Source organism: Camelus dromedarius, chromosome X (genome assembly GCF_036321535.1).
Source record: "Camelus dromedarius isolate mCamDro1 chromosome X, mCamDro1.pat, whole genome shotgun sequence".
Lineage (NCBI taxonomy): Eukaryota > Metazoa > Chordata > Mammalia > Artiodactyla > Camelidae > Camelus > Camelus dromedarius.
The window spans coordinates 1,671,025-1,693,361 of NC_087472.1; the positions used below are offsets into that span (position 1 = coordinate 1,671,025).

The window sequence follows — 22,337 nt, forward strand, 5'->3', positions numbered from 1 at the left end:
GTGTGCCATCAGTCACTCCCTGCCCCACCCCCTCCTGGAGTTTTGCAGGATGACCTCTGACTAATGCTGACTGAGAGAGGAGACTCGCCCTTGGCAGTGACCTACGACTGGCCCAGGGCAGAGCTAGGCAGCGGGGAGGGCTTTAGATGGATCAGGTGCCCCGCCTGCCATAAACGTGTTGGTGCCCCACCCTGCTCAGATCCGAGCCTGCTCTTGCTGTGGGCTCCCGCTCGGCAGCCTCCCAGGCTGGTTTTGGCAGGTGGCCTCCATTGAGCAGGGCCTAGTGCTCAGGGCCCGCCTGAGCACCGGGCCTGGGACAGGGGCCTGGGCCGCTCGTCCTCTGCTGGCCTCGCAGATGGTGGGTGGGTAGAATGACAGGGCGCCTGAAGACGGGTGTTTTGGTGCTGACAGCCAGCCTTGCGTGCCGGCTCCTTCTGCCAGGCCCAGGCTGGTGGCTCCCTCTGCCAGTGTCCTTTCCCCACCTTCTCCTGAGGGTGCCGCCTCTTTCCAAGCAGCCTGCTAGGTGGTGTCTGCCGGGGAGGGAGCCCATAGGTGACGCCCTCTGGTTGCTATGCCAAGGCTGAGGGCTAGTCCCACTTTTCCAGGAAGTGTTCCCTGACTACCTCAGCTCCCTGAGCTCACCCTTCTTTGAACTTCTGCAGGCCAAAGTCCAGATGGTGTGGCTTCAGGTTCTTCCCTGGCCAGCCCCAGGTGGCCCCTGAACCTCCTTGGTGTCAGGCCCTGGACTGCGCAGAAGGGGAGAACCTGCACACAGCCACTTTTGGAGCACCTTGTCAGGACTGACTCTTGAAGGTGAAAAGCAAGGTGCTGGCCCAGGCTAGACCGAAGGGCCATCTGCGGCAACCCACCCACTCTGGCGCATCACCAGGGGTCTTTCTCCAGCACCCTCCACTCTCTAAAGGAGACTGTCCCCGCTGTGCCTGACAGAATCCCCAGTCTCGCCCCTAGCTCTGGTAACCCCGTGGGTGCCCTTGGGCTGATCCGTTTCTTTCCTTGTCTTTCCTACTAGACTGCCGATCCCTGTGTCCTCAGCCCCTATCACTGAGTCCCAAGTAAGTGGTGCCTGCCTGCCGCTCTCAGGTCCCTGGCCAAGTGGTGTGACCTCTGTCAATTTCCCTTTTCTGTGATGTTGAAGTTTTCTGAGTCTTTGGTGGCCTTGTGGCAGGTGGCTTGGAGGCCATTTGGCAAGAGGTACCGAGGACCTGAGCCAAGGAAGGCCTGGCTGCAGTTGGAGTGGAGATGTGAAGGAGTTGATGTGAGTCTGGGTGGGGAGTGGCAGGGGCCTGAGAGTGACAACAGGCCAGGCTGCAGGGGAGGCAGGGACCATTGATGGAGGAGTTGATGGGGGCAGGGCGCCGTGTGAGGGGGCCTTCTCATCTCAGGAGAGCCAGGCTGCAGATGTGGGAGCTGCTAGCCCTCGGGGTTCTTGAAGTTGTGGGTGCGGCAGGAGCACAGACTGTAGGGTGAGAAGTCTTATTAAAGGAGGAACAAGGGTTGGGTTGGAAGACTGGGCTGCCAGGCGTCTGCTGGGCAGGGCCTGCAGGGGCCGGGCTGCAGCCCCGCCTGGGAGGCGCCGCTCTGTGCCGGCACAGGCTCTCAGGACCCAGCTTGTGTTGGGTCAGTGCCTGCTCAGCTGATGCTCCTTCCCCAGCTCTGCAGTGACCCATCCCCTGTCCAGGTTCTTGGTGACCATCAGAGCGTGGGCTGGTGGCAGTGTCACAAGCCAGAGCCTGCCCCTGGCTGGATGGTTGCAGTCTAAAGCCCTCTCCTCACTAAGGGGACTGTGCCTTGCTGAAGAGAGGGAGTGATCTCAGAGGGACTGCAGAGGAGCAAGCTGTCACTTCTCTCTGAAGGGCCACCGCCTCCCTTCTGCCCAGGCTGGCATCTAGAGTGGGCAGCAGGCTCCCAAATCTTGACCCCCACCCCCTGCCTGATGGCTGGGCGGGCCCCTGCTCCCCTGCCAGTCATGCTCTTCCTCCCTTCCATTCCTCTGGGTGGAGTAGGGGCCCCGAATGGGTTCGCTTTCTTCACTTCTTCCCCATCTCTTCTTTGAAATTGTGCTGAAATGTATGTTATTTCAAACTTTCATTTTAACCAGTTTTAAGATGACTGTTCAGGGGCACTGAGGACATTCACATTGCTGTGCAGCTGTCCCCTTCATCACCGTCAGAGCTGTAGTGTCTTCCCAGAATGCAGCTTCCTTCCTGTCCCACCCTCAGCCCCCCACCCCCAGCCGCTGCCACTCACCATGCTGCTTTTTGTCTCTGAATTTGACTACTCCAGGGACCTTGCAGAAGTGGAGTCACACGTTATGTGTCTTTCTGTGACTGATTTCTTCCACTGAGCATAATGTCTTTGAGGTTCAGCCATGTGGTAGCAGGTGTCAGCATTTCATTCCTTTTAAGACTGAACACTTCCATTGTGTGGATGGATCCTGTTTTGTTCTTCCATCCCTCTGTTGGTGGACACTGGGGTTGCTTCCACCCCTTTCTTTCGCCCTTCCCCCTACCCCGAACCTCTCTTGTCCAGGTCTCAATGATCTTGTCACCAAACGCAGCGAGCGGTCTCGGGCCTCTTCTCCCTCGACCATTGGTATCACCCGACAGAGCCCATCGCTCCCTCCTTGATGCCTAGGGGTCCTCATGCGGGTTCCAGGACCAGCCTGGAATTCTGGGGCCCCTTCCAAACCCCCTCTTCTCTACCCGCTCTGAGTGTCCCAGGAGGGCTCAGTGCTGGTGCCGCTTCTCCCTCTACAGTGGCCCATGCCCCACGCCCTCCCCCCCGACCTTGGTTCACTCATCCGGGCTCAGGGATTTCAGGGCCATCTTTATGTGGTGAGACCCTCCAAAGTTCTGTCCCCAGTCTAGACTTTCCAGAACTGCAAACTCTGTCCACCTGCTGACTAGACATCTCCACTCTGATGACACCACTGTCCCTGATCTGAAGACTTCTCACCTGCAGTGCTAGGGCCCTGGTCCAAGTGACGTCCACCTTCCCTGGGCTCTGCTGGAGCCTCCTCCCCAGCTCTACCTGGGCTGCCCCTCGGAAGGGCACTTGTTCAGTGCAGCATTCGAGCAACCTTCAGAAATCTCGGTGCCCGACTTCCCCCTTCCCATCTCGGCGTGTCTGTCTTTAGCCTACTGTTATCCTCTCCCCAAGTGTGTCAGCTCCCTGGGGAAAAGGCTTTCTGCCGGCTGCCTTGCCTGCTCTATCCCCAGAGCCTGGCGCAGAGACCCTCAGAACAAACACTTGACCAGAAGCAGCTCAGCTTGAGGTGGGAGGCCTCCACCTGCACCTCCCCTGACCCTCAGTCCCTGCCCACCTCTTCCCCCCACCCCCACCCCACAAGACAAGCAGAGGGACAGAAGCCGGCTTTGGAAAATGGCATGTTTTTATTGCTATGTTTGCAGTGGCTTTTTAGCACAGTAAGAATGTCCCCGCTGGACCCCCGCCCTCACCCAGCCCCACCCCTCCAACCGACGTTGGTGCGGGGATCCAGTATCTCTTGGGCCCAGTGGGCTGTGTGGGGATTGGACGTGACAGACGTGGGTTTAGTGAAGCTGCTACACAGAGGACTTGAGACGTGGCGGGTGCATCAGCCTTAAGCTCGCAGGTGGGCGCCACGCCCAGGATCCCTCCCAGGCTGGGGCCCACCTCAGATCCCTGCACAGGTAGCAGTAGCGCCCAGCCCAGGGGCCAGGGCGTGGGCAAGCCTGAGCAAGCCAGGTGAGCAGCCCCAGATCCCCGCCCGAGCTGCCTTCACTCACCCCGCCCACTTGGGGGCGGAGGGGGATGTGGGGATACCCACTGAGGCCCCTGCTGTGCACTTTTCTGCCCCAGGCTGGGGCCAGAGACTATACATGCGCACCCACAGGACAGACTCACACACTTGAAGCTTCTGTTTTGCCTATGAAAATTAGATCTATAAATTCACACTCCTTGGCTGGGGCAGAGGTATAAGGGGCTGAAAGGGATGGGCAGAAAGGGATGGGGGAGTGGCAAGGAGAAGGACATCAGGGTGTTTTCTCTTTAGAAATATACAAGCAGAAATCTCAAGTTTTTATAAAATGTGCAAAATACAAGCCTCATTTGCCCACAGGCAGTTTACACCTGGTATTCACCTTTGCTAAGAGAGATCTGTATGTACCTACATGCTCACGCACACGTTCACTCGTACACAAGCTCACACAATTGATATTGGTGGCAATTGGCGCAGGAACCGGGAGGTCCCCTTGCTGGCTGGCTCTCTTAAGCTTCTAGAGTAGGGATGGGGAGAGGGGGTCTAGCCCAGCTGAAATATTCGCCTTGGTTCTGCTGCCCATCCCTCCCCCCCCCCCTTGCCCTCCTGTTCATCAAGCTGCCACTGTTGCCTCTGGGGTGAGGGGCCACCCAAGGGTGTGTTGGGCAGAGCCTGGAGGCGGGCAGGGCACAGCAGGGTCGGCTGAGACGTGACTAGCGGGCACTGGAGGGTGGGCAGCAGGGCCTGGGAAGCAGCCTGTGCACCAGCTTGGTTAAGGGCGGGGTTGGGGAGGCATCTATTTTTGGTGGGTTGTGATATTTTTGGCGTTTTATTAAAAATGGAAAAGATTATTTTAGTTATAAGCACTCTGGTGCTTCCTCCCCTTCCCCCACCCCAGGGGTGTCAGGGAAAGGCAGTTCCCCTGGAGGGGTGGGGGGCTAAAGCAGGGGCTGCTATGGCTACAAGAGGGTGAGCTGGTGATGGGAGCTGGGATGCCTGTCACATGACGCTCTCCACCACCACCACCTTGCTGCTCTCAGACACTGGGGTCAGGGTGGTCAGGCCCCTGACATCCGAGTCCTGAGCTCTATACTCCAAGTGGTGGAGGCCCCAGACAGGCTGCGTCAGGTGCTGCCAGCGCTGCAGGAGAGAGGGACATGTTTAGTCCCTGGGGAAGGGCACCTGCTGGTCCCAGGCCTCTCTCCTCTTCCCGCCACCCACCACTGCCACCCACCACTGCCTCCCAGAGTGACTAAACAGGGCTCCCTCCCTGCACTAGGGAAACAGGGCTCTCCTCCCCCTGCCACGACCTGAGGCCCTGGAAGGCCAACTTCCCTTCCATCTACCCCGCTCTGAGCTGGCCCGGAGGCTCCTGGCACAGTGGTTGGTCCCAGGGAGTGGGAGAACGGGCACTCTGGAGGTCATATCCTGCCCCGGCAGGAGGGGGAGAGGGCAGGGGTGGCCTGGGGAACTGACCTCAGCCACGGTCCCCTTGGCCCTGAGGAGGCAGCCTAGGAGGTGAAGGGGCACACACAGCATGGAGGAGAGCGCGAAGCCCCAGCCCACGGCCTCGCCCCACCACGGGTACACGTAGGTGTTGTTGTAGACCAGCGGCTCGTAGTACACCACGTTGAAGATGAAGATGCCCTGCGAGCAGTAAGCTGTGTGCTCAGCGGGTGGCACAGGCCCTTGGTGCCCCTCGCCCTGCCCAGCCTGGCCCAGCCAGCCCTTACCATGCACACCAGCGGGGTGAAGAAAGACCAGCACCATTTCATCCAGGGGCAAGGTCGGTACCCGATCATGCAGGCCACATCGTCCATGAAGCGGTCAGCTCCTGGGGTGGGTGAGGCCGGAGGGCCAGAGCTCGAGACCCACCACCCTGTGCCGTGCCGCACGCACCCCCGGCCCGCCCCTCGGCCCAGACCTACCATACACCCAGGCCACCACCACGCACTCCCAGAAGGCCTGCCAGAGCAAGGTCGTGCCACTGGCTGAGTAGTAGTCAAACAGCTGGAAGACATACATCCCGCCCTGTGGACGGAGCCCGGTCAGGAGAGGTGGCAGCCGGCAGCGGGGGGCCCGGGCATCCCTCAGCCCGCCCCCACTCACATCGGTCACCATGGAGAGGTCGATGACAAAGCAGAGGGTACAGCAGAGGGCCACGGAGATCTCCCTTTGGAAACGGAAGTAGTAGGAGGCCGGCAGGAGGTCCAGCAGGCCGGTGATGAAGCCTTCCACACCTACAAACTGTGGCCGGGCCGCTCAGGCTGTGCCCCTTCGCCTGCCTGCCTGCCCGCCTGCCCCACCGGCCCTCCACCTCTCCACCTCCCGGGCCCCTCTGTTCTGTCTTCTCCCGGCAAACCTGGCTGTCGAGGCCGAGAAGCAGCAGCATGAAGAAGAACAGGGCAGCCCAGAGCGGGGCCACAGGCATCAGCGTGACAGCCCGGGGATAGGCGATGAAGGCCAGGCCAGGCCCTGAGAGGGAAGGGGCAGAGTGTGGGCACCTGTGGCCCCCACCCACATCTTGTCCCCACCTCCACGCTGCCCCAGGGTACCAGATGATGGCAGGGCACCCTGTAGCCCAGGGTGAAGGCATTGCTGGGCCACTGAAGCCCCTGTGTGTGCCATCCCAGGGGTTGGAAGGTTCCCACAGGCCCTTGGTCAACCTCCACTTAGAAGAGTGGGGTGTCTGGCTCAGCCTTCTGGCCCTGGGTTCCAGCAGCTATTGTGGTCACAGGTTACCACTGACCCCAAGAAGGCCCTCCTTTCCCTTGGCAACACTCTGGCAAGTATGAGGACATACCTCAAGGCCCCTGGCTACAGAAGGTTGGGGGCTCCAGGCTCCATGTGACCCAGCCAAGGCTCCAGCCCTGAGTTGGCTGAACAGCTGGGCCTCGCAGCTGCTCAGCCAGGCTTACTTCTGGCCCAGAGTGATGTGACAAATCGAGTTTGAATTTTTCTCATTTCTCAAAATGTCTGCATGTGTGTTGGTGTTTGTGGTTAGGCCAGCAGCTGCTGCCCCGGAGGCCAGGCTGGGGCTTGGGGGTCTTTACCTGACTCTGCCACCTTGGAGATGTGCACGCCCTGCTCTGTGGCCATGAAGCCCAGGATGGAGAAGACCACAAAGCCAGCGAAGAAGCTGGTCCCGCTGTTGATGAGCGCAAGGATGATGGCGTCCCTGGGGGCAGAGGGGCCATGCGGGCTGGTGAGGCCGCCTGCTGCCCCCAGGCGGGCAGGGCAGGGGTGGCAGGGCTGCGGGGCCTACTTGTAGCAGTTGTTGTTGAAGCGATTGTAGCTCCCCAGGGCCGTGAGGGCCCCCAGGCCGATGGCGTAAGAAAAGAAAATCTGGGTCCCGGCATCGATCCATACCTGGAAGTGGACCGGGAGACGGTGGGCGTGAGGAGCCCTGCTGAGCTGGCCTGCCCCCTCCACCGGCTCCCACCCCAGCCCGCCTGTCTCACCTGAGGGGACGCCAGCTTCGACCAGTCAGGCTTGAGATAGTAGACGATGCCGTCCAAGGCACCAGGCAGCAGCACTCCACGCACCAGCAGCACAACGAGGACCACATAGGGGAATGTAGCCGTGAAGTACACGATCTGGGGGGCCAGGCTGCTCAGAGGCGTCCTGTGGCACCAGCCCCCATGCCCCCAGCCTGAACAGGACTGCCGGGAAGGCCACGGTCCCCCCATACTGGATGGCATGTTCAGAAGTAAGGAGGGAGCCCAGCCAGCAGCACCCCGCTTCTAACCATCAGAGCCATGGCTCCTTCCAAAGGAAGCTAGGTGCTCGGCTGGGGTGACTGGAGCACCAGCAGCCCCATGGCCAGCGTGGGTCAGCTGCAGAGGGGAGAGGCAGGGCCCTCCCCCTGGCAGGGAGTTGGGTGGCAGCCTGGGGGCAGGCCCCAGGGATTCCAGGCCACCCCCTGCAGAGAACTGAGCCAGCCAGAGCCTCCAGAGCCTCCAGAGGGAAGGCTGCTGGGCCTGGATTTGGAAGGCCATGGGGCGGGGATCAAGTGGCCTGGATGGAAGTACCTGCCCCCTGCCCCCTCCCTGGGCTCCGGCCCTGGTCCAGTCACTTCCCACTGCAACAGTGGTCCCCGGCGGAGACACTCCACCCGAAGGCAATGCTGCCCCCTCATGCTGCGGTCCCTTCTCCTCCCCTCCCAGCCATCCCCTCCCCCCGCCTGCTGTACCTTTCCTGTTGACTTGACCCCCTTCCAGACACAGAAGTAGACCAGCACCCAGCAGGCCAGCAGACACAGGGTCACCTCCCAGTTGAGGGCCCCTGGCACCTCCAGCCCCCCAGAGAGCCGCAAGACTTTGTTCCTGGGGGAGGGAGAGCGCATGAGGGCTGTGCTAGCCAAGGGCAAAGAGACGCGGAGCTGGCCCGGGCGTGGTGCTCCCCCTCCTGCAGCCCTTGAGTCCAGCTGCTCCGTCCTGTGCACCTGGGCCAGGCCGGGGCCCAAGCCTGCAGCCTGGATGGTGTCCCTGCAGCACGTGTGCCTGGAGCCCACGAGCCCCTGGCGGCCCGGCCCCACGCCATCCCCAGCACGCGCGGCAGCGGCAGCGGCAGCCTCGCTCCCCCAGGCCGGCAGGCACAGCCGCGCCGCATCCCTGGCTCATCCCCCCGGGGCTGGGCCCCCACCCCCGCCCCCGCAGACTTGAGCTGTGGGTGGGGGGCCAGAGGGACAGGCCGGGCGTGGCCCAGAGGCGCCTGACTCACTCCCAGAACTCGATGACAGGGGACCGGCGGTCAGCAAGCTGGTCACATGTGAGGTTGGCCAGGCTGGCATTGGCACAGTCTTCGTGGCGGAAGATCTCCACACAATCAGGAGTGTTCCAGGTATGGCCACACGTGGCCCAGGGCAGCGTGGTGGTGAAGGACTTCACCAGGTAGTAGAAGCCCCAGGCCAGCACCATGATGTAGTAGGTGTTGCAGTAGAAGACGATCACCATGGAGGCGTAGCCCAGGCCTGGAGAGGAGTGCGTTTCCGGGGAGGCTCTTCCCTGCCCAGTTCCCCACATCCCATTCCCTGCATCTGCTGTCCTCCCCCCACCCCTCCATCCCAGATCTTCTCTGTCGGGCACCGGAGACTTCTCCAAGCCCCACCAGACTCCCTTGTACAAGTGTCCCAGCGCTGGGCTAACTCCTCAACCTGTCTGCCACCAAAAATCAGCCCCTGCTCCTTGCCCACCTCCCAGGCCTCACCTCCCGCATCCTCCCCGGACCCAAGGCAGAGTCCCCACATCCTGGCCCCATCTGAAAATCAAGTTCTCTTGTTTCTCTAGCTTCATACACCTGTCCCCTTCTCTTGGGTTGAAGGGAGGCCAAGCCTCCGCCCGGCCCCTCCAGCGGCTTCCAGTACTCAGCAGCTGGGGGGTTTTCTGGTGATCTGGAGCAGTGTGGGAGACAGTCACCCTCTTGGCGGGCAACCGCAGCCAGTCACTGCACTTTGTGCTCCAGCCTCCTCGGGGACGGAAATAATAGGACCTACCTCCTCCGGCCTTGAGAGATGATGGGGGAACGTTGCCCACATGCAGAAGGGGGCTCTAAGGTAACCGGGGACATTGGTCCTTCCCTTCAGACCCTGAACTTTTGATGGCTCCAGCCCAAGCTCCTTAGGCTGGCTTTCTGGCCTCTCCTGCCATCAGAGTCCCACACCCAGGCGCCTTCCATTCAGCCCCAGGAAGCCAAGGGTGCTTGGCAGGGCCTGTCCCTAGCCCCACTGGGCCTGGGCATTCTCCCCAGCGAGAAGCCCACCCTCCAGTGTAGTCTCGGCCTCAAGGTCACTGGGTGGTCTGCTTGTCCCTGAGGAAGAGGGGGCCCACCTGGGGCTGCTCACCTTTGAACAGGGGGCAGATGTTCCAGACGTTGATGCTGCCGGCTTTCATGAACTGGCCCAGTGATATCTCCAAGAAGAAAATGGGGATTCCTCCGATCAGGGCGATCAGGACGTAGGGAATAAGGAACACACCTGAAGGACAAAGTTCAGGGTGGCGCCTTGCACAGGGTGGCCCCTTAGCCAGGAGGGGACTTGACCTAAAGTCCCCAGCCAGGCTGCGCAGGCCAGGCCAGCCAGCCCAGTGTTCCAAAGCCCTGGGAGGCGGGTGGAGCCTTAGCTACAGGCTCCGCCCCAGCCCCATCATAACTTCCCACTGGGTGAATCAGAGCAAAGGGTGGCTACTGACTCAGGGGCTCAAGGTGAACCGTCTTGGGAGAGGGCTGGAGTGTTGAGGGAGGCAAGCACAGCCCCTGGGCCCTCAGAGCCCTGTTTCCTGGGCTTGGGGTCCCCTACAAGGCTTCTGCCCCTACAGTCACCTAGGGTGACCAAACTAACGGGCATGGAGGACACACGCACTTGTGGATACAAGCCATTAATCGTGTCGCAGTTCCCTGTTGGCCAGGCAGCAGAGGAGACTGCGAGGGTATGAATGTGCTGCAGGTACACACGTATGGCTGCTGCTTAGGCCTGGGGACCTGCTAGGTTGGGCGAGAGAAGGGAGCCCCTGCCTTCCCTGCACCCAGATGCTTGCCTGCAAGTGCGAAGGTCCAGGGAAGGGGGTGGGTGGGTTAGTGGACACAGGTGTCAGAAAGCAAGGACAGGAGACGAGGTTGGAGGAGGCTGGCAGGCACAGCAAGCTGGGGGGTGGGGAGACCTGGGCAACAGCCGCCCCTGTCCACTCCTCCCTCCTCTCCAGGCCCCCTATCCCTGCCCCAACTGAGCACCCTCCACTACTCAGAAGCTGCGTTCGGCTGCAGCTTGCTGTGCTCCAGGTCTCAGCATCCTTCTGGCCTGTGACCTTGGGCAGAGGCCTTCGCTCTGGGCCTCAGTTTCCCACCCGTCATCTAGTCGCTGTGGCTTCCCACCAACCCCGGTGCTGCTTTGCAGTCACAGGACACACGCGTGCCCATCGCTGTTGCTAAGCTGGGCTGGGGCAGGCGGGCATGGGGTGTGCATGCAGTGAGTCCAGCGGCGGCGCCAGGCAGCCCAGGCTGCAGGCTTCCCGAGCCTGGCTCAGGCACCCAGTGTTCCAGGCCCAGGCTAGAGGGGAGGGAGGCGAGGGGAGGGGAGGGGAGGGAAGAGGAGAGAGGGGAAGAGAAGAGAGGGGAAGGGGGGGGGGAAGCAGAGGGAGGGACAGAGTGGCTCATTGTGTGTGTGTTCGTGTGTGCACACGTGGGGGGCCCCACACAATGTCCCACTTGTGTGCCTGACTGGCGGGGGCAGCCGGGGCTCCTCACCTCTGGGAGCCCCCCTGGGGGGCAGAGGCCTTGCCTGGCCCCCTCAGTGGCCAATCACTTCGGGGGCCCAGCTCCGGGAGTCTTGGGGGGCCGCTCTGCGGCTTCAGCAGGAGGCTCGCCGGCGCCCTCCCCCCACACACTGCCAGGCACATGACCGGCCAGGGGGGTGGAGGCCGCCCGGCAGGGCCACCGAGCGGCCACGGCCCGCGAGGGGCGGCCCCCGGCCCCCAGCCGTTTCGGGGGGCCTCCCCACACCCTGGACTTTGCCCCGGAGCCCCGGCCGGGCCGGCGGCGGGCGGGGGAGGGGCCCCGGCGCGGAGGAGTGAGGCGCTCACCTCCGCCGTTCTTGTAGCACAGGTAGGGGAAGCGCCACACGTTGCCAAGGCCCACGGCGAAGCCCACGCACGACATGATGAAGTCCATCTGGCGCGTCCAGGTCTCGCGCGGCGGCACGGCCAGGCGGCCGCCAGGCGCCCCCGGGCCCGCGGGGCCGTCGCCCTTGGCCGGGGCCCCGTCGGGCCCGGGCGCGATCAGGGGGCCCTTCTTCTCGTCGCCGGACACGCTGTAGATGCCGTTCTCGGCGCTCTTCTTCGCCATGGCCGGGGGCGCGGCGCCTCGCGGGGGCGGGCGGGCGGGCAGCGGGGGCGCCGGCGGCACGGGGGGGGGGCCCCGAAGGCGCGGGCCGGCCGGGGGCCGGGGGCGGCCGGGCCGGGGGTCGGGGCGGCGGGCGGGCGGCGGGCGGGGTGCGGGACGGCGAGGGCGGCGCGGTCAGAAGCAGTCCACGAAGCACTTGAAAGTGAGCCTGAAGAATCTCATGTGTGTCGGGGGCCCGGGGGCGCGCGGGCGGCGGCGGGGCCCGGCCGGGCGGCGGCGGCGGCGGCGGCTCCCGAGGCTCCTGCCCGCAGCTCCCGCGGCGGCGGCGGCGGCGGCGGCGGCGGCGGCGGCGGCGGCGGCGGCTCGCCCGGCCCGAGGCTCAGCCTAGCGGGGCGCGGGCGGCATCCGGAGCCCACTGTCTGCAAGCGGCGGCCGGAGCAGGGGCCTGCGGCCCGCGCCCCCCGCCCCGGCCCGGGCCTGCGCGGCTGCCCGGCTCGCCCGCGGCTCCTGCGGTGGCGGCGACGGAGACGGCGGCCTGGGCGCGCTCGCCCGTCCTTCCCGGCGGCGGCGGCTCCAGCCGCACTCGGGGCCGCGGCGGGATCAGCGACTCACCACTGCGCTCCGATCGTGCCTCTCCTCCCGGGCCCGACCGGCTGCCGCTTAAGAACCGACTCCGGGATGATGTCACTATCGCCCCACCCCCACGACCCGGCTGGTTCCCCTCCCCCTCCTCCGTCCGTCCCTCCCGCCCTCCCCGTCACTCCGCCCACCTCCTCCCGCCCTCCTCCTTCCGAGGAGACGCCGCTCCAGCGAGAAGCTGGATGGCTGCTACCTGGGGCGCCGGCCAGCACCTCCTCCCCAGGAGCCTTGCCCTCCCTGACCCCCGGTTCACCTGGGCCTGACGCCGGCCCGCAACGACCCTCCTAACCTGCCCTTCCCGGTTGTAGGCAAGCCACTGCCCTGGCTGTCTTCGACACATCCTTGGCCTCCCTCTCTCTTTTTTCCAGCTTATCCCGTCTCCCGCCGAGTTCCTCCCAGTTGCGGGCTGGGCCACTACTGGGTACCAAGTTCTCTGGCTTCTTGGCTCCCCTGCACCAGAGGAAGTGCAGGGTGCTTTGGCCTCTTGAAGGGCTAGGCCCAGCCTTCGACAAAGGAAAGGCTGGGCGAGGGGGTGGGGTGGGTTCTGCTTCCAGGTGTGCTGTGAGGCTTTGCCAGAGACCCTGTCTCCTGCCTTTAGCCCTCCTCGGGCGTCCCAGCCCTGAAGCTGGAGGGCAGAGCCATAGCTCTGAGGGTGACAGGTCTCCGTGAGTCCCCTGAGCAGGCAGAGGGGAGCCTGCCCGGCTGAGGCACAAGGTCACACTTTTTCACCAATGAGGGGTGGGGGGTTGTAGGGACTGCTGCTGCCCCCTACCCTTGCCTGACCTGCAGGAGACTTGGGCAGGAATAGGATAAGGCTGCCCCCTGGTGCCTGTTGGGTGCATGGACCCTCCCTAAAGGCCTCAGCTGGGAGGCCCCAGCTCCCCTTCCTCAGTGCCGCTCTCCCAAGGGACCTCCAGGCCTCCCCAGCAAGAGCAAGGTTGTTAGCGGCTTCCCTATCAGCAGTTGAGCAGCCCGTTCGGAATTTTCCAAGGCCAGGCCAGCCGTAGGTTGGGGAAGGAGGGGGTCATTGTCCCGGCTGGAGATGTAAAGTGTGCCCGCCCCCACCCCTGCCCCCAGTCCCAGGCTCCCCGACCGCCACTCTGCAGTCCCCAGATGGCTCATCCCGTTAAGCTAAACCCTCAGCCATCCGGCGGCTTTAGGAAGAAAAGCAGTTCTGGCCCGAGCCAGCTCGAGCCTGCTAGGTGAGGGAGGGGCAGCATCCACTGGCTGCCAGAGAGCTCAGGGGCCTGTATGGGAGACAGGCGGGGTCTCCAGCGTTGGGGCTAGGTGGGGGTACTGGAGGCTTGGAACCCTCGAGGTGATGGGGTCACCCTGCTCCTCAGAAGACCCTGCGTTGAGTCCTCTGGCCCAGCCTAAGAGTGAGGCTGGTTGGGAGACAAAGAGACGATGGAGGAGTATGTAACCCATGGATGGCCTGGAGAAGCGGGGCTGCCTGCAGAGTGAGGATTGGGGTTGTAGGGGGAGGGGAGGGCCAGGCCCACAAACCTCAGGCACCCCCATCTGCACATTTGAGAGAGGAAAGGATCCCGTGGAGCAGGCAAAGGAAAAGGGGCAGGGAGTGCTTGCAGGCCGAGGGGGTGACGCCTGTGAAGGGAGGGCGTTAGCTGTGGCGATGAACTGGGTGAGGCAGCGTCTATGGAGAGGATTGCGCGTCCGAGCAGACGGAGGTCGGGCCGGTGGCGCCAAGAGAAGCAGGGGAAGTGAGGATGCGGCGGGGTGCGGGAGACTCTTGAGAATTGAAGATCTTGCCAGTCCTAGGACCTCGGTGGGGAGAGAAGGCAGGGGCAGGGGAGGGAGATGGGGGGTGGTGCCGATGGCACTTTGGGATGAGGGCAGAGGGTGAAACGAGGGAGGCCTGAGGGGTGTGGCCAGAGACAAGGGTGGGGGCCTCTTCCCCCTTGGCCGGCTGGGACGGGAGGGAACGTGGTCCAAGGCCAGTTACAGGACATGGAGGGACCTGCCACCCGGGGCTGCCTCTGCAGGGTCAGAGGCTGTGGAGAGGGAGGTGGCTGAAGAGAGCGGTGAAGGGAGAGCTGGCAGCCGAGAACGGCTCTCACTGCTCCAGGGACCGCTACCTCCACATCTGCAGGGTGCGACAGGCCCCCCTGGACCCCACTTGACAGGGCTGCACCCTCGCTCCCTCCCCGGCTCGGGTTTTCCCCAGGTGGGTAAGGCCACCCACCTCTCCTGGACCCCATAGCAGCCTCGTTCTCTTGGCCTGTGCACTGGCGTGCTTCTCTCTGCAGCCCAAATCTGACCAGTCCCTCCCATCTGCTCTTCTCTGTGCTTTTTCCTCTGTGCCAAAGATCAACCTAGATTCTCCTCCATGGCATGTGAGATTGGGCACGAGCTGGCCGGCGGGCTACCCAGTCCTGGAAAGGAGTGTGCCTCCCGAGGGGCCCTCCCTGCGCCTTGGCCCGTGCCCACCCACCTCTGATCCTGTGGGATTCGGCACAGCTGCCACCGGTCCCAGAAGCTAAAGAGGGAGGCGAGGGAGCCCTTAGCCTGTGTCTGCGCCTGGGCAGTTGCCCGTGCCCAGCCAAGCCGAGCTGGGCTTCGAAGCTGCGCGAAGTTCACCGACCCATCCTCGCCTCCGGGATGATTCGGCAGGACTTTCTTATAATGGGAGCCGGAGTCTGGAACTCTGGCCTCTGGTACGTTGACCTGAGCAGCCTGTGGGAAGGTCCAGGCTGACAGGGACAGCTGCAGTGCTCATGAGGCAGTGCTCTCGGTGTGCTGAGCACCCGAGGAGAACAAAGGCAGAGGGCTCTCCAGCCCTCGGTGGCTTTTCAGGGCTTGGCAAAGGTGGATTTGCCAACACCCCCATCCCCCCTGCAGCAGCTGCTGGGGAGGGGGAGGGCGGACACCCCGACATCTCAGCTGAGGGCCAGGAGGCTGTCCCCTGCCAGGCCCTTGTACTAATGGCCCTTCGAGGCTGGTTCCGGAGCATGTGCAGGACAGGGTGGAGGTTCTCCTCCTACAGCCTTGCCTCCCCCGGGTGAGAAGCAGAGTGTTCTGCAGGCAGAAGGCCGGTGGCCTTTCAGAGCCCAGTTAGGCGGGCGGGGGTGGGGGGGTGTGGCGGTTGGAGTAGGAGCTGAGGAGAGGGAGGGGAAGAGGGGGAGCTGGAAGGAGGAGGCCAGGGAAGGGAGGGCCAGCCTGAGGGCTCCCTTTGTCCAGGGAGGCCTGGGAATTCGGCCTGGGAATGGGACTCAGTGCCTGCAGCAACCCGGGACACAGAGTGGCCATGCACCTTGGATGGGGCTGGGTGGGAGGGCACCCCCCCTGGGGTGACCGGTTATGCCAGGAGGATCTCTCAGCTGGAGATAGGCTGGGGGCTCCTCCTCTTTGGAGGCGGCGGGGCACCAGGCTCCGGGCACCCAGAGTTTGGAATGAGAATAAGCTGGGAACAAAGGGAAGGCTGGAGTCCACCTTGAAGGGCTTTGTGCTTCCATCTGCTGGGAAGGGGACAAAGGGGGTGAAAGGGGCAGGCTGCCTGGTGGGCGGGGGGAGGGCAACCCGGCCCCGCCCCACACCCCTTGTTCCCCAGCTGTGCTCACCCACAGATGCTCTAACAGGATTTTTCAAATTTGTTTTCATGTTTTAAGTAAACTTTTTATATCAGAATAGTTTTAGGTGCACAGACAAGTCGCAGAAACAGTAGTGAGCGTTCCCACACACCCACACCCAGCTCCCTGGGTTTCTAATGCTCTCCATTGTGTGATACGGTGGTTACCAGAATCAACCGGTATTGTACCTCGTCACCAACTGAGGTCCAGAGTCGTCCTAAGATTTCCTTGGCTTTCCCCTAATGTCTTTCCCCCACCAGGATCCCACACCGCCTCTTCTCGCATCTTAGGCTCTTCTGTCCTCTCACACAATCCTCGTAATCAGTGACCTGGAGGAGATGCTGGAGAACTCCCCGCGGTTTGTCGGAGTTACTGTTGTGACTCTCACAATCTTCAGCCCCTCCCTGGCCCTACAAGCCTCTATCCTTCCAGAAGTGTGGCCAGAACTTCTTTGTTACATCCAGAAAGTCGCATTTACCTCACAGGGGTCACGGACTTCATCAACCCCTGAGCGGAGGTAGCGGTCGAGCACCCTTCTCAGCGGGCTTACGAAACTTCTCCCAGGAAGCATCCTGGCCCTATGCCTTCCTGCCGATTCCTGTCTACTCTGGGAAGCCTCTTGGCTGTACACCTCCCTTCTCCCTAGATTCTCAGCTATCCTCCTCTCCTCCTCTCCTTGAGCCTCCTTGCCGCTGGCTTTGCCAGCAGGTGGAGTGTTCTGTGTAGAGGTACCTGTCCTCAGCATCACAAGGACTGTACCCTGAGGGGAGGTTCTGCCTTGTATTAATATCACTGCCCTGTGGCGCTCCAGCCCCACCCTTCAGCTCTATTTCTTTCTCTTTTTCTTTTGGAAGATGAAGGTAATCGGATTGAGTTGACTCAGGGCCTGGGTCTCCGGTCTCTCTGAAGGATTTAGGCCCGGGGACTCTGGTCACTTTTTCTCCTGCTGGCTCTTGTTTCTCTCCTTGGCTGATCCAAGAGGCCTCAAACAGGCAGATTTCAGGTGCCCACCGGGACCCCACTCTTGTCTTTGCCAAGCAGACAGACCCTTTCTCACAGCCGAATGGCTACAAGCCCAGTTTTCCATGCTTAATTAAACACCTTTTCTGCCAAATCCCCTAGCCCAGAGTCAGGCCGTCGTGGATCTTGAGACATCAGGGACACTGGGAGAGTCCTAGGACAAATGACTACCATCTGGCCAGGACCCATCAGACCCCTGTCTTGTGACATCTTGACCAAAAATGGAGGAGACATCCCATGCATCCAAATGTTCGTGACTCTGTTCCAAGATCCATGTCTCAAGAACTGCTGCGTGTGTCTGGCTCACGCCCCTTCAAAGCACCTTCTTCCCCCACAGGAGCTCCATGTTTTCAACGACCCCTCATGAGTCCACTCCCCGAGCTCCACAGCTGGGAGCTCCTACTCCTGGTTCTGAGGGGGGACAGTCTTCCAGGCCATCTAACCCTAATGCCCCATCTGGGGGGCTGGAGACCCCAGACCCCCATGAATCAGCTCATGGACTTGGCGTTTGGCATATTCAACAGTAGAGACAAGGTTGAAGAGACAGAAAAGATTCAGGGACAACAGCGAAAGGCACAGTTATTGGTGGCAGCCCACCCCTGCCCCACCTCAGGGTGGCCCTCACTTGTGAAGACCCATGGTGAGGACAGAATCCAGGACACCTGAATCAGAGCTAGTGTCTCGCTGAGGAAGGATGTGTTTTAAGTGGGCCAGGAGGGCCACTGGAAGGACCAGTGCCCCCAGTCCTGAAGGGGACTTGGGACTCCCAAACCAATGATGGCCAAGAGGACTGAAGACTGACAGGCCCAGGAAACCTCCCAGGCTCGCAAGGGACACCTGGTCATTTCTCCAAAAGAGCCTCGGGTGACCCTTGATGTGGCAGGTAGGAAAGTTATTTTCTTACTAGGTATGAGGCCGCCTACTCTGTGCTGACTGATTTGCCTGGACCCTTGTCCTCCCAATCCTGTATGATAACGGAATTGATGGAAGGGCCCCAAGCCAAGTGGTTCACCCCTCACCTGCCATCCTCAGCTGCTGGCTAGGAAATTTTACCCCTGCACGTCAGTTTCTGCTCATGCCTGAGTGCCCCATTCCCTTGCAGGGAAGGGACTTCCTCACTAAATTCCAGACAATAGTCTAATTTGGAGACCCTGATGGGGAAGATACCCACCAAGACTGCTCTTGGCCGTGGGCACCTGCCTCAGTCCCAAGCCAGAGTGTAGTAGAGAATAACCTTTGTTTTGTTGGAGGTGTACAGGGACACCGTGACCTGGCCCATGGGGACGGCTGTTGCTGCAAGAACAAAGAATGCCTGCAGCAAGAAGATCGCAACAACCAACCACACCCCCTCCCTTGTTTTTTTGTATAAAAGGAGCCTGTACTCTGACTAGAGCAGGATGGTTCTCTAAGACATTAGCCTGCTATCCTCTCGGTCTGCCGGCTTTCCGAATAAAGTCTCTGTTCCTTGCCCCAACACCCCGTCTCCCGATTTATTGGCCTGTCATGCGGCGAGCAGGACGAGTTTGAACTCGGCAACAAGAGGAGGTCTCCCACCCCGTATTGTTTCTCAAGTGAACCCTGCTATCTGGGGGACTGAGGTCCCTGACAGAGCTACTATTTTCAGGCATCTTTAGAAAGGAGACCACATGAGGCTGCAGGCAAGCCTCTTCAGGTCAAAGGCAGAACTGAGGGCCATAATCAGAGAACTTCTCAAACCCAGGGAGGATCCTCAAATGTGTTTGTAAAAAAGATGATCAAAATGGGAGGCCGCCGGTCTACCTAGACCAACCATAGCTGACGTTCAAAGCCTGATAGGAATTTTGGGGGAGGCGTCTCCTCTAACCTACATGAAGGAAAGTAAAACATTCCAACATAGGTGAAGGGATGTGTCAGTCCTTTGGTATCAATGAGGTGGCAGTGAATTCTTTGAGGGGGAAAAAATGTCCTTGTTTTACAAATCTAGTCTTTCCAGGACCAGAGGTGTAGTGCCAGAAATAATCCAACATCCTCCCACTACTCCCTAAACCTACCCTGCTTGTTTTAAGAGGCTTGTAAGCATTGGGAAAACCATTGTTTTTCTGTTCTTCAGGGAACAAAGTCATCCTAGGAGGAATTTGCCTTTCTCAAGCCTTTGAGATGCAAATGTTCCACCTGGTCTTTTCTGGGAACCCTGAGCTCGCTATCTTTTTACAGTGCAAATTTTGAGAAAAAGGGTAAGTAATTTGAACTTGATTTGTCAAGATGAGTAGGAATCTTAAATGATTTTTCCGTAAATATTAGTAAAAAGGGTTTAGCCATCTAGACAGGTGACCTTGATTTGTTCATCTGCCATAAACCCAATTTGAATCCAACCTCTTTTGTAACTGATGGGTTTTTAATTTTGGAATGGAAACTATGAGGTCTCTGTGTTTCTTTGTGTGTTTGTATGTGTGTTCTGGATGTATGTATGGTATAGCCAAAATTAATTTGTGAAAGAGCTCTATTTAATTGCCTTTAAGGGACTTAAGCACTTAAATAAATACTCAGAAATATAAAAGAAACTGACCAGAGTGAATTTCAGGTTCACGTGATCTGGGAGATATTCAGTACGGAGTCGATATCTGGTATTGAAGCTAGCTTAAGCTTGTTGGCTCAACTAATATAGACATGTTTTTAGGGTTATCGGTGTTAAATATAATACTTCTGTTGTACCTAGGTTTACTAGAGGTCAAATAAGACCTTGTTGTAACTGTTAGAAATTTGTCAGCCAGGAAAGTAACTCAATGGGAAAAAACTTTCAAGGAAAAGTAAATGTAAATGAAATAGGAGCTTTTAGGTAAACTCTTCAGAAACAATTATACTTTAGGAATGCCTACTTAAAAATGATCTCTCCAGATATTTGGTAACTTGAAGTTTTAGAGTCATGCTTACTTAAGTTAAATGATGGAAATTTATTGAATAGCTAGGTCATTCCCAAATAAAATCAGATACTGAACCATTAATTACTGAGCATTGGCTTCCCTCACAGAGAAACTAAAGGTATTTAGGATTGTTGATGAATGTTTGTTACCACCTTGAGATATTTTCTATAAAAAGCACATATCTTTTTAGAAATTATTATTGGTATTTATGTTTGCCATTCTATAAATGCTAAGGTAAAAGACAGTTCATAATTGCTTACTTCTTAGTTTTCACTAAAAATTAAGGTTTTTAAGAGATGAGGATTCTAATTTAAATATGTAATTAAAACTACTAAAAAATAAAGGAAACATTTCAGTATACGATATGAAAGTAAGATGTGTGTTTTGAACAAAAGGAAGTATGAGGAATGGAATTGCATTTTGTTAAGGGAGAAGAGAGTGATTTTTTCCTAGAGCTGGTTGTTTATGAATGGAAAAGAAAATAAAGTTCAAAATAATATGGATATAGAGAGTTGGAGGTTTGTGGAAGAACCCTGAGGCATCTCAGAGAAATATTATATTAACTAGGATTATTTGGTAGTTTAAATTAAATGTAATCAGTCATAATTCTAGTTATTGTAACTACATTTCTTTATCAATTACATTACAATCAGGTGTTTATCTGTGGCTTTTTAAGTCTTTTGTCACTTACAGACAGTTACTGTTGTACTCTGATGCAAAGGTGCTTCATCTTCAAGAAGATTCATAGGAAAGCTATGGAAGTGGTTACAAGAGTTCCACATCAAGATGATGGCCATGCGAGGATTCCGGCCCACACCGTCTGACTTAAAACAAGAAGCTGTCCTGCCCCTGGGACCCCTAGATCAGGCATCCAGAGATTTTTACTCCCTGACAGGCAGGGTTGATGCCCCTACTCAACCCTGAAGCAGCTATGGACTATAGCTCCTCTGCTTCCCATAAGATTATGGGAGTAAAATCTCTGAGGGGAGAATGAGACAAGAGGGAAGGGGGCAGGGCCCAGCCATTGAGGAGAAGATGTAAACTGGGTAGAACCAACTAGGCCCAGGATGGCAGAAGATTTGACTTCTAGTAGACCTTGAGTCTCATTATATGCTCATTTGAATAAAATTAGCCTTGCAGATTAGAAGTACCCATCATGCACCAATGACATGACACTTCCCATCAAGACTAAGTAAGGACAAAAATCCCTCCTCCCCTCAGGAAGGTGGAGTTGGGATGAAAATCAGGGAATATGACCCCAAACTCCTCGCTCCCCAGTGAATATTCTGCCCATTCATTTTTATACCCCATATAACCAGCTTGCCAAAGAAACTGAGCGCAGCTACTCTCCTGAATCTGCCCGCTTGCCCCTTGAGAGCAACCTATGGCTTAATAAACCCTCACTTTACTTTCTTGACCTCCATGTTTCATCTCTGAATTCTTTCTGTGACAAGACAAGAACCTACTCTCCAGTAACACTTTCGCCTTTAGTTTTACAGACTCCATTCACTCCCGGGGTGACTTAGATCAGCTCCTTTCCTCCGACCCCCTTCAGTGAGGTGGTTTTATGCATTTGTAGTACATGTAGATTCTTTTTGTCACAATCTGCATTCCTTTCTGGGATCCCCGAACCTCCTGAAAGATTTTTAAAATTGCAGTGTAGACTTTTTTAAACTGGCTTCTTTCACTTAGCAGTGTGCATTTAAGATCCATCCATTTCTTTCTTAGGGGGGGCAATTAGGTTTATTTATTTATGTATTTATTTTTAGAGGAGGTACTGGGGATTGAACCCAGGACTTTGTGCATGCTAAGCATGTGCTCTAGTGTTTGAGCTATATCCTCCCCCCATTCATTTCTTTTCCTGGCTTCATAGCTCCTCTTTATCAGTGAATAGTATGCCATTGACTGCATGGACCACAGTGTGTTGATTCACGCACCTAATGAGGGACATCTTGGTTGCTTCCAGTTTTTGCCAGTTATGAATAAAGCTACTATGAACATTTGTGTGCTGGTTTTTCCGTGCACATAAGTTTTCAACTCCTTTGGGTAAAATACCTTGACGTGGGGCAAGACATTCCTTGGAGTGCTGTTGCTGGATTGTATGCTAAGAGTATGTTTAGTTTTATAAGAAACCACCAAACTGTCTTCCAGAGTGGCTGAACCAACCATTTTGCATTTCCTCCAGCAATCAGTGAGCACCCCTGTTGCTCCACACCCTCATCAGTGTTTGGCATTGTCAGTGTTCTGGGTTTTGGCCATTTTCATAGGCATGTAGTGCTATCTCATCATCGTTTTAAATCGCAATTTCCTAATGACATATGATGGTAAACATCTTTTCATACATTCTGTATGAAAGAATTTTACGTTCTGTATTTCTTCTTTGGTATCTGTTCAGACCTTTAGCTCATATTTTAACTGGGCTACTTGTGTTCTTACTGAGTTTTAAGAGTGCCTTGTATAGTTTGGATACAAGTCCTATCTCAGACAAGTCTTTTGCAAAGATTTTCCCCCAGCCTGTGGCTTGTCTTTCCATTCTCTTAACAGTGTTGTTCACAGAGCAAACATTTAACATTTTGATATAGTCCAATTTATTATTTT

General features: G+C 58.0%; 1 protein-coding gene and 1 long non-coding RNA gene across 3 annotated transcripts; one reads left to right on the top strand and one right to left on the bottom strand.

Annotated features, from left to right (window-relative positions):
• Nucleotides 1–4,570: 4,570 nt before the first annotated feature.
• On the bottom strand, nucleotides 4,571–11,708 carry SLC6A8 (solute carrier family 6 member 8). 2 transcript variants are annotated; one of them, XM_031446496.2, is made up of 13 exons: nucleotides 11,335–11,708; nucleotides 9,603–9,734; nucleotides 8,483–8,732; nucleotides 7,953–8,085; nucleotides 7,222–7,356; nucleotides 7,026–7,129; nucleotides 6,814–6,938; nucleotides 6,123–6,235; nucleotides 5,870–6,007; nucleotides 5,689–5,791; nucleotides 5,494–5,594; nucleotides 5,237–5,407; nucleotides 4,571–4,900 (listed from the first exon to the last, which is right to left on the bottom strand). In XM_031446496.2, exons 1-13 carry the CDS (start codon nucleotides 11,594–11,596, stop codon nucleotides 4,760–4,762), a joined length of 1,908 nt encoding a protein of 635 aa, XP_031302356.2. In that variant the 5' UTR covers nucleotides 11,597–11,708; the 3' UTR covers nucleotides 4,571–4,759. The 2 variants fall into 2 exon arrangements, with proteins under 2 accessions (XP_031302356.2, XP_064339173.1); XM_064483103.1 differs by having other exon boundaries at nucleotides 5,689–6,007; nucleotides 11,335–11,626.
• Nucleotides 11,709–13,322: 1,614 nt separating this feature from the next.
• Nucleotides 13,323–21,191, top strand: LOC105103906 (uncharacterized). Its single transcript, XR_004134796.2, has 5 exons — nucleotides 13,323–14,417; nucleotides 14,560–14,907; nucleotides 16,942–17,722; nucleotides 18,929–19,052; nucleotides 20,433–21,191. It is a non-coding gene; the product is annotated as an uncharacterized LOC105103906 (long non-coding RNA).
• The last annotated feature ends 1,146 nt before the right edge of the window (nucleotides 21,192–22,337 follow it).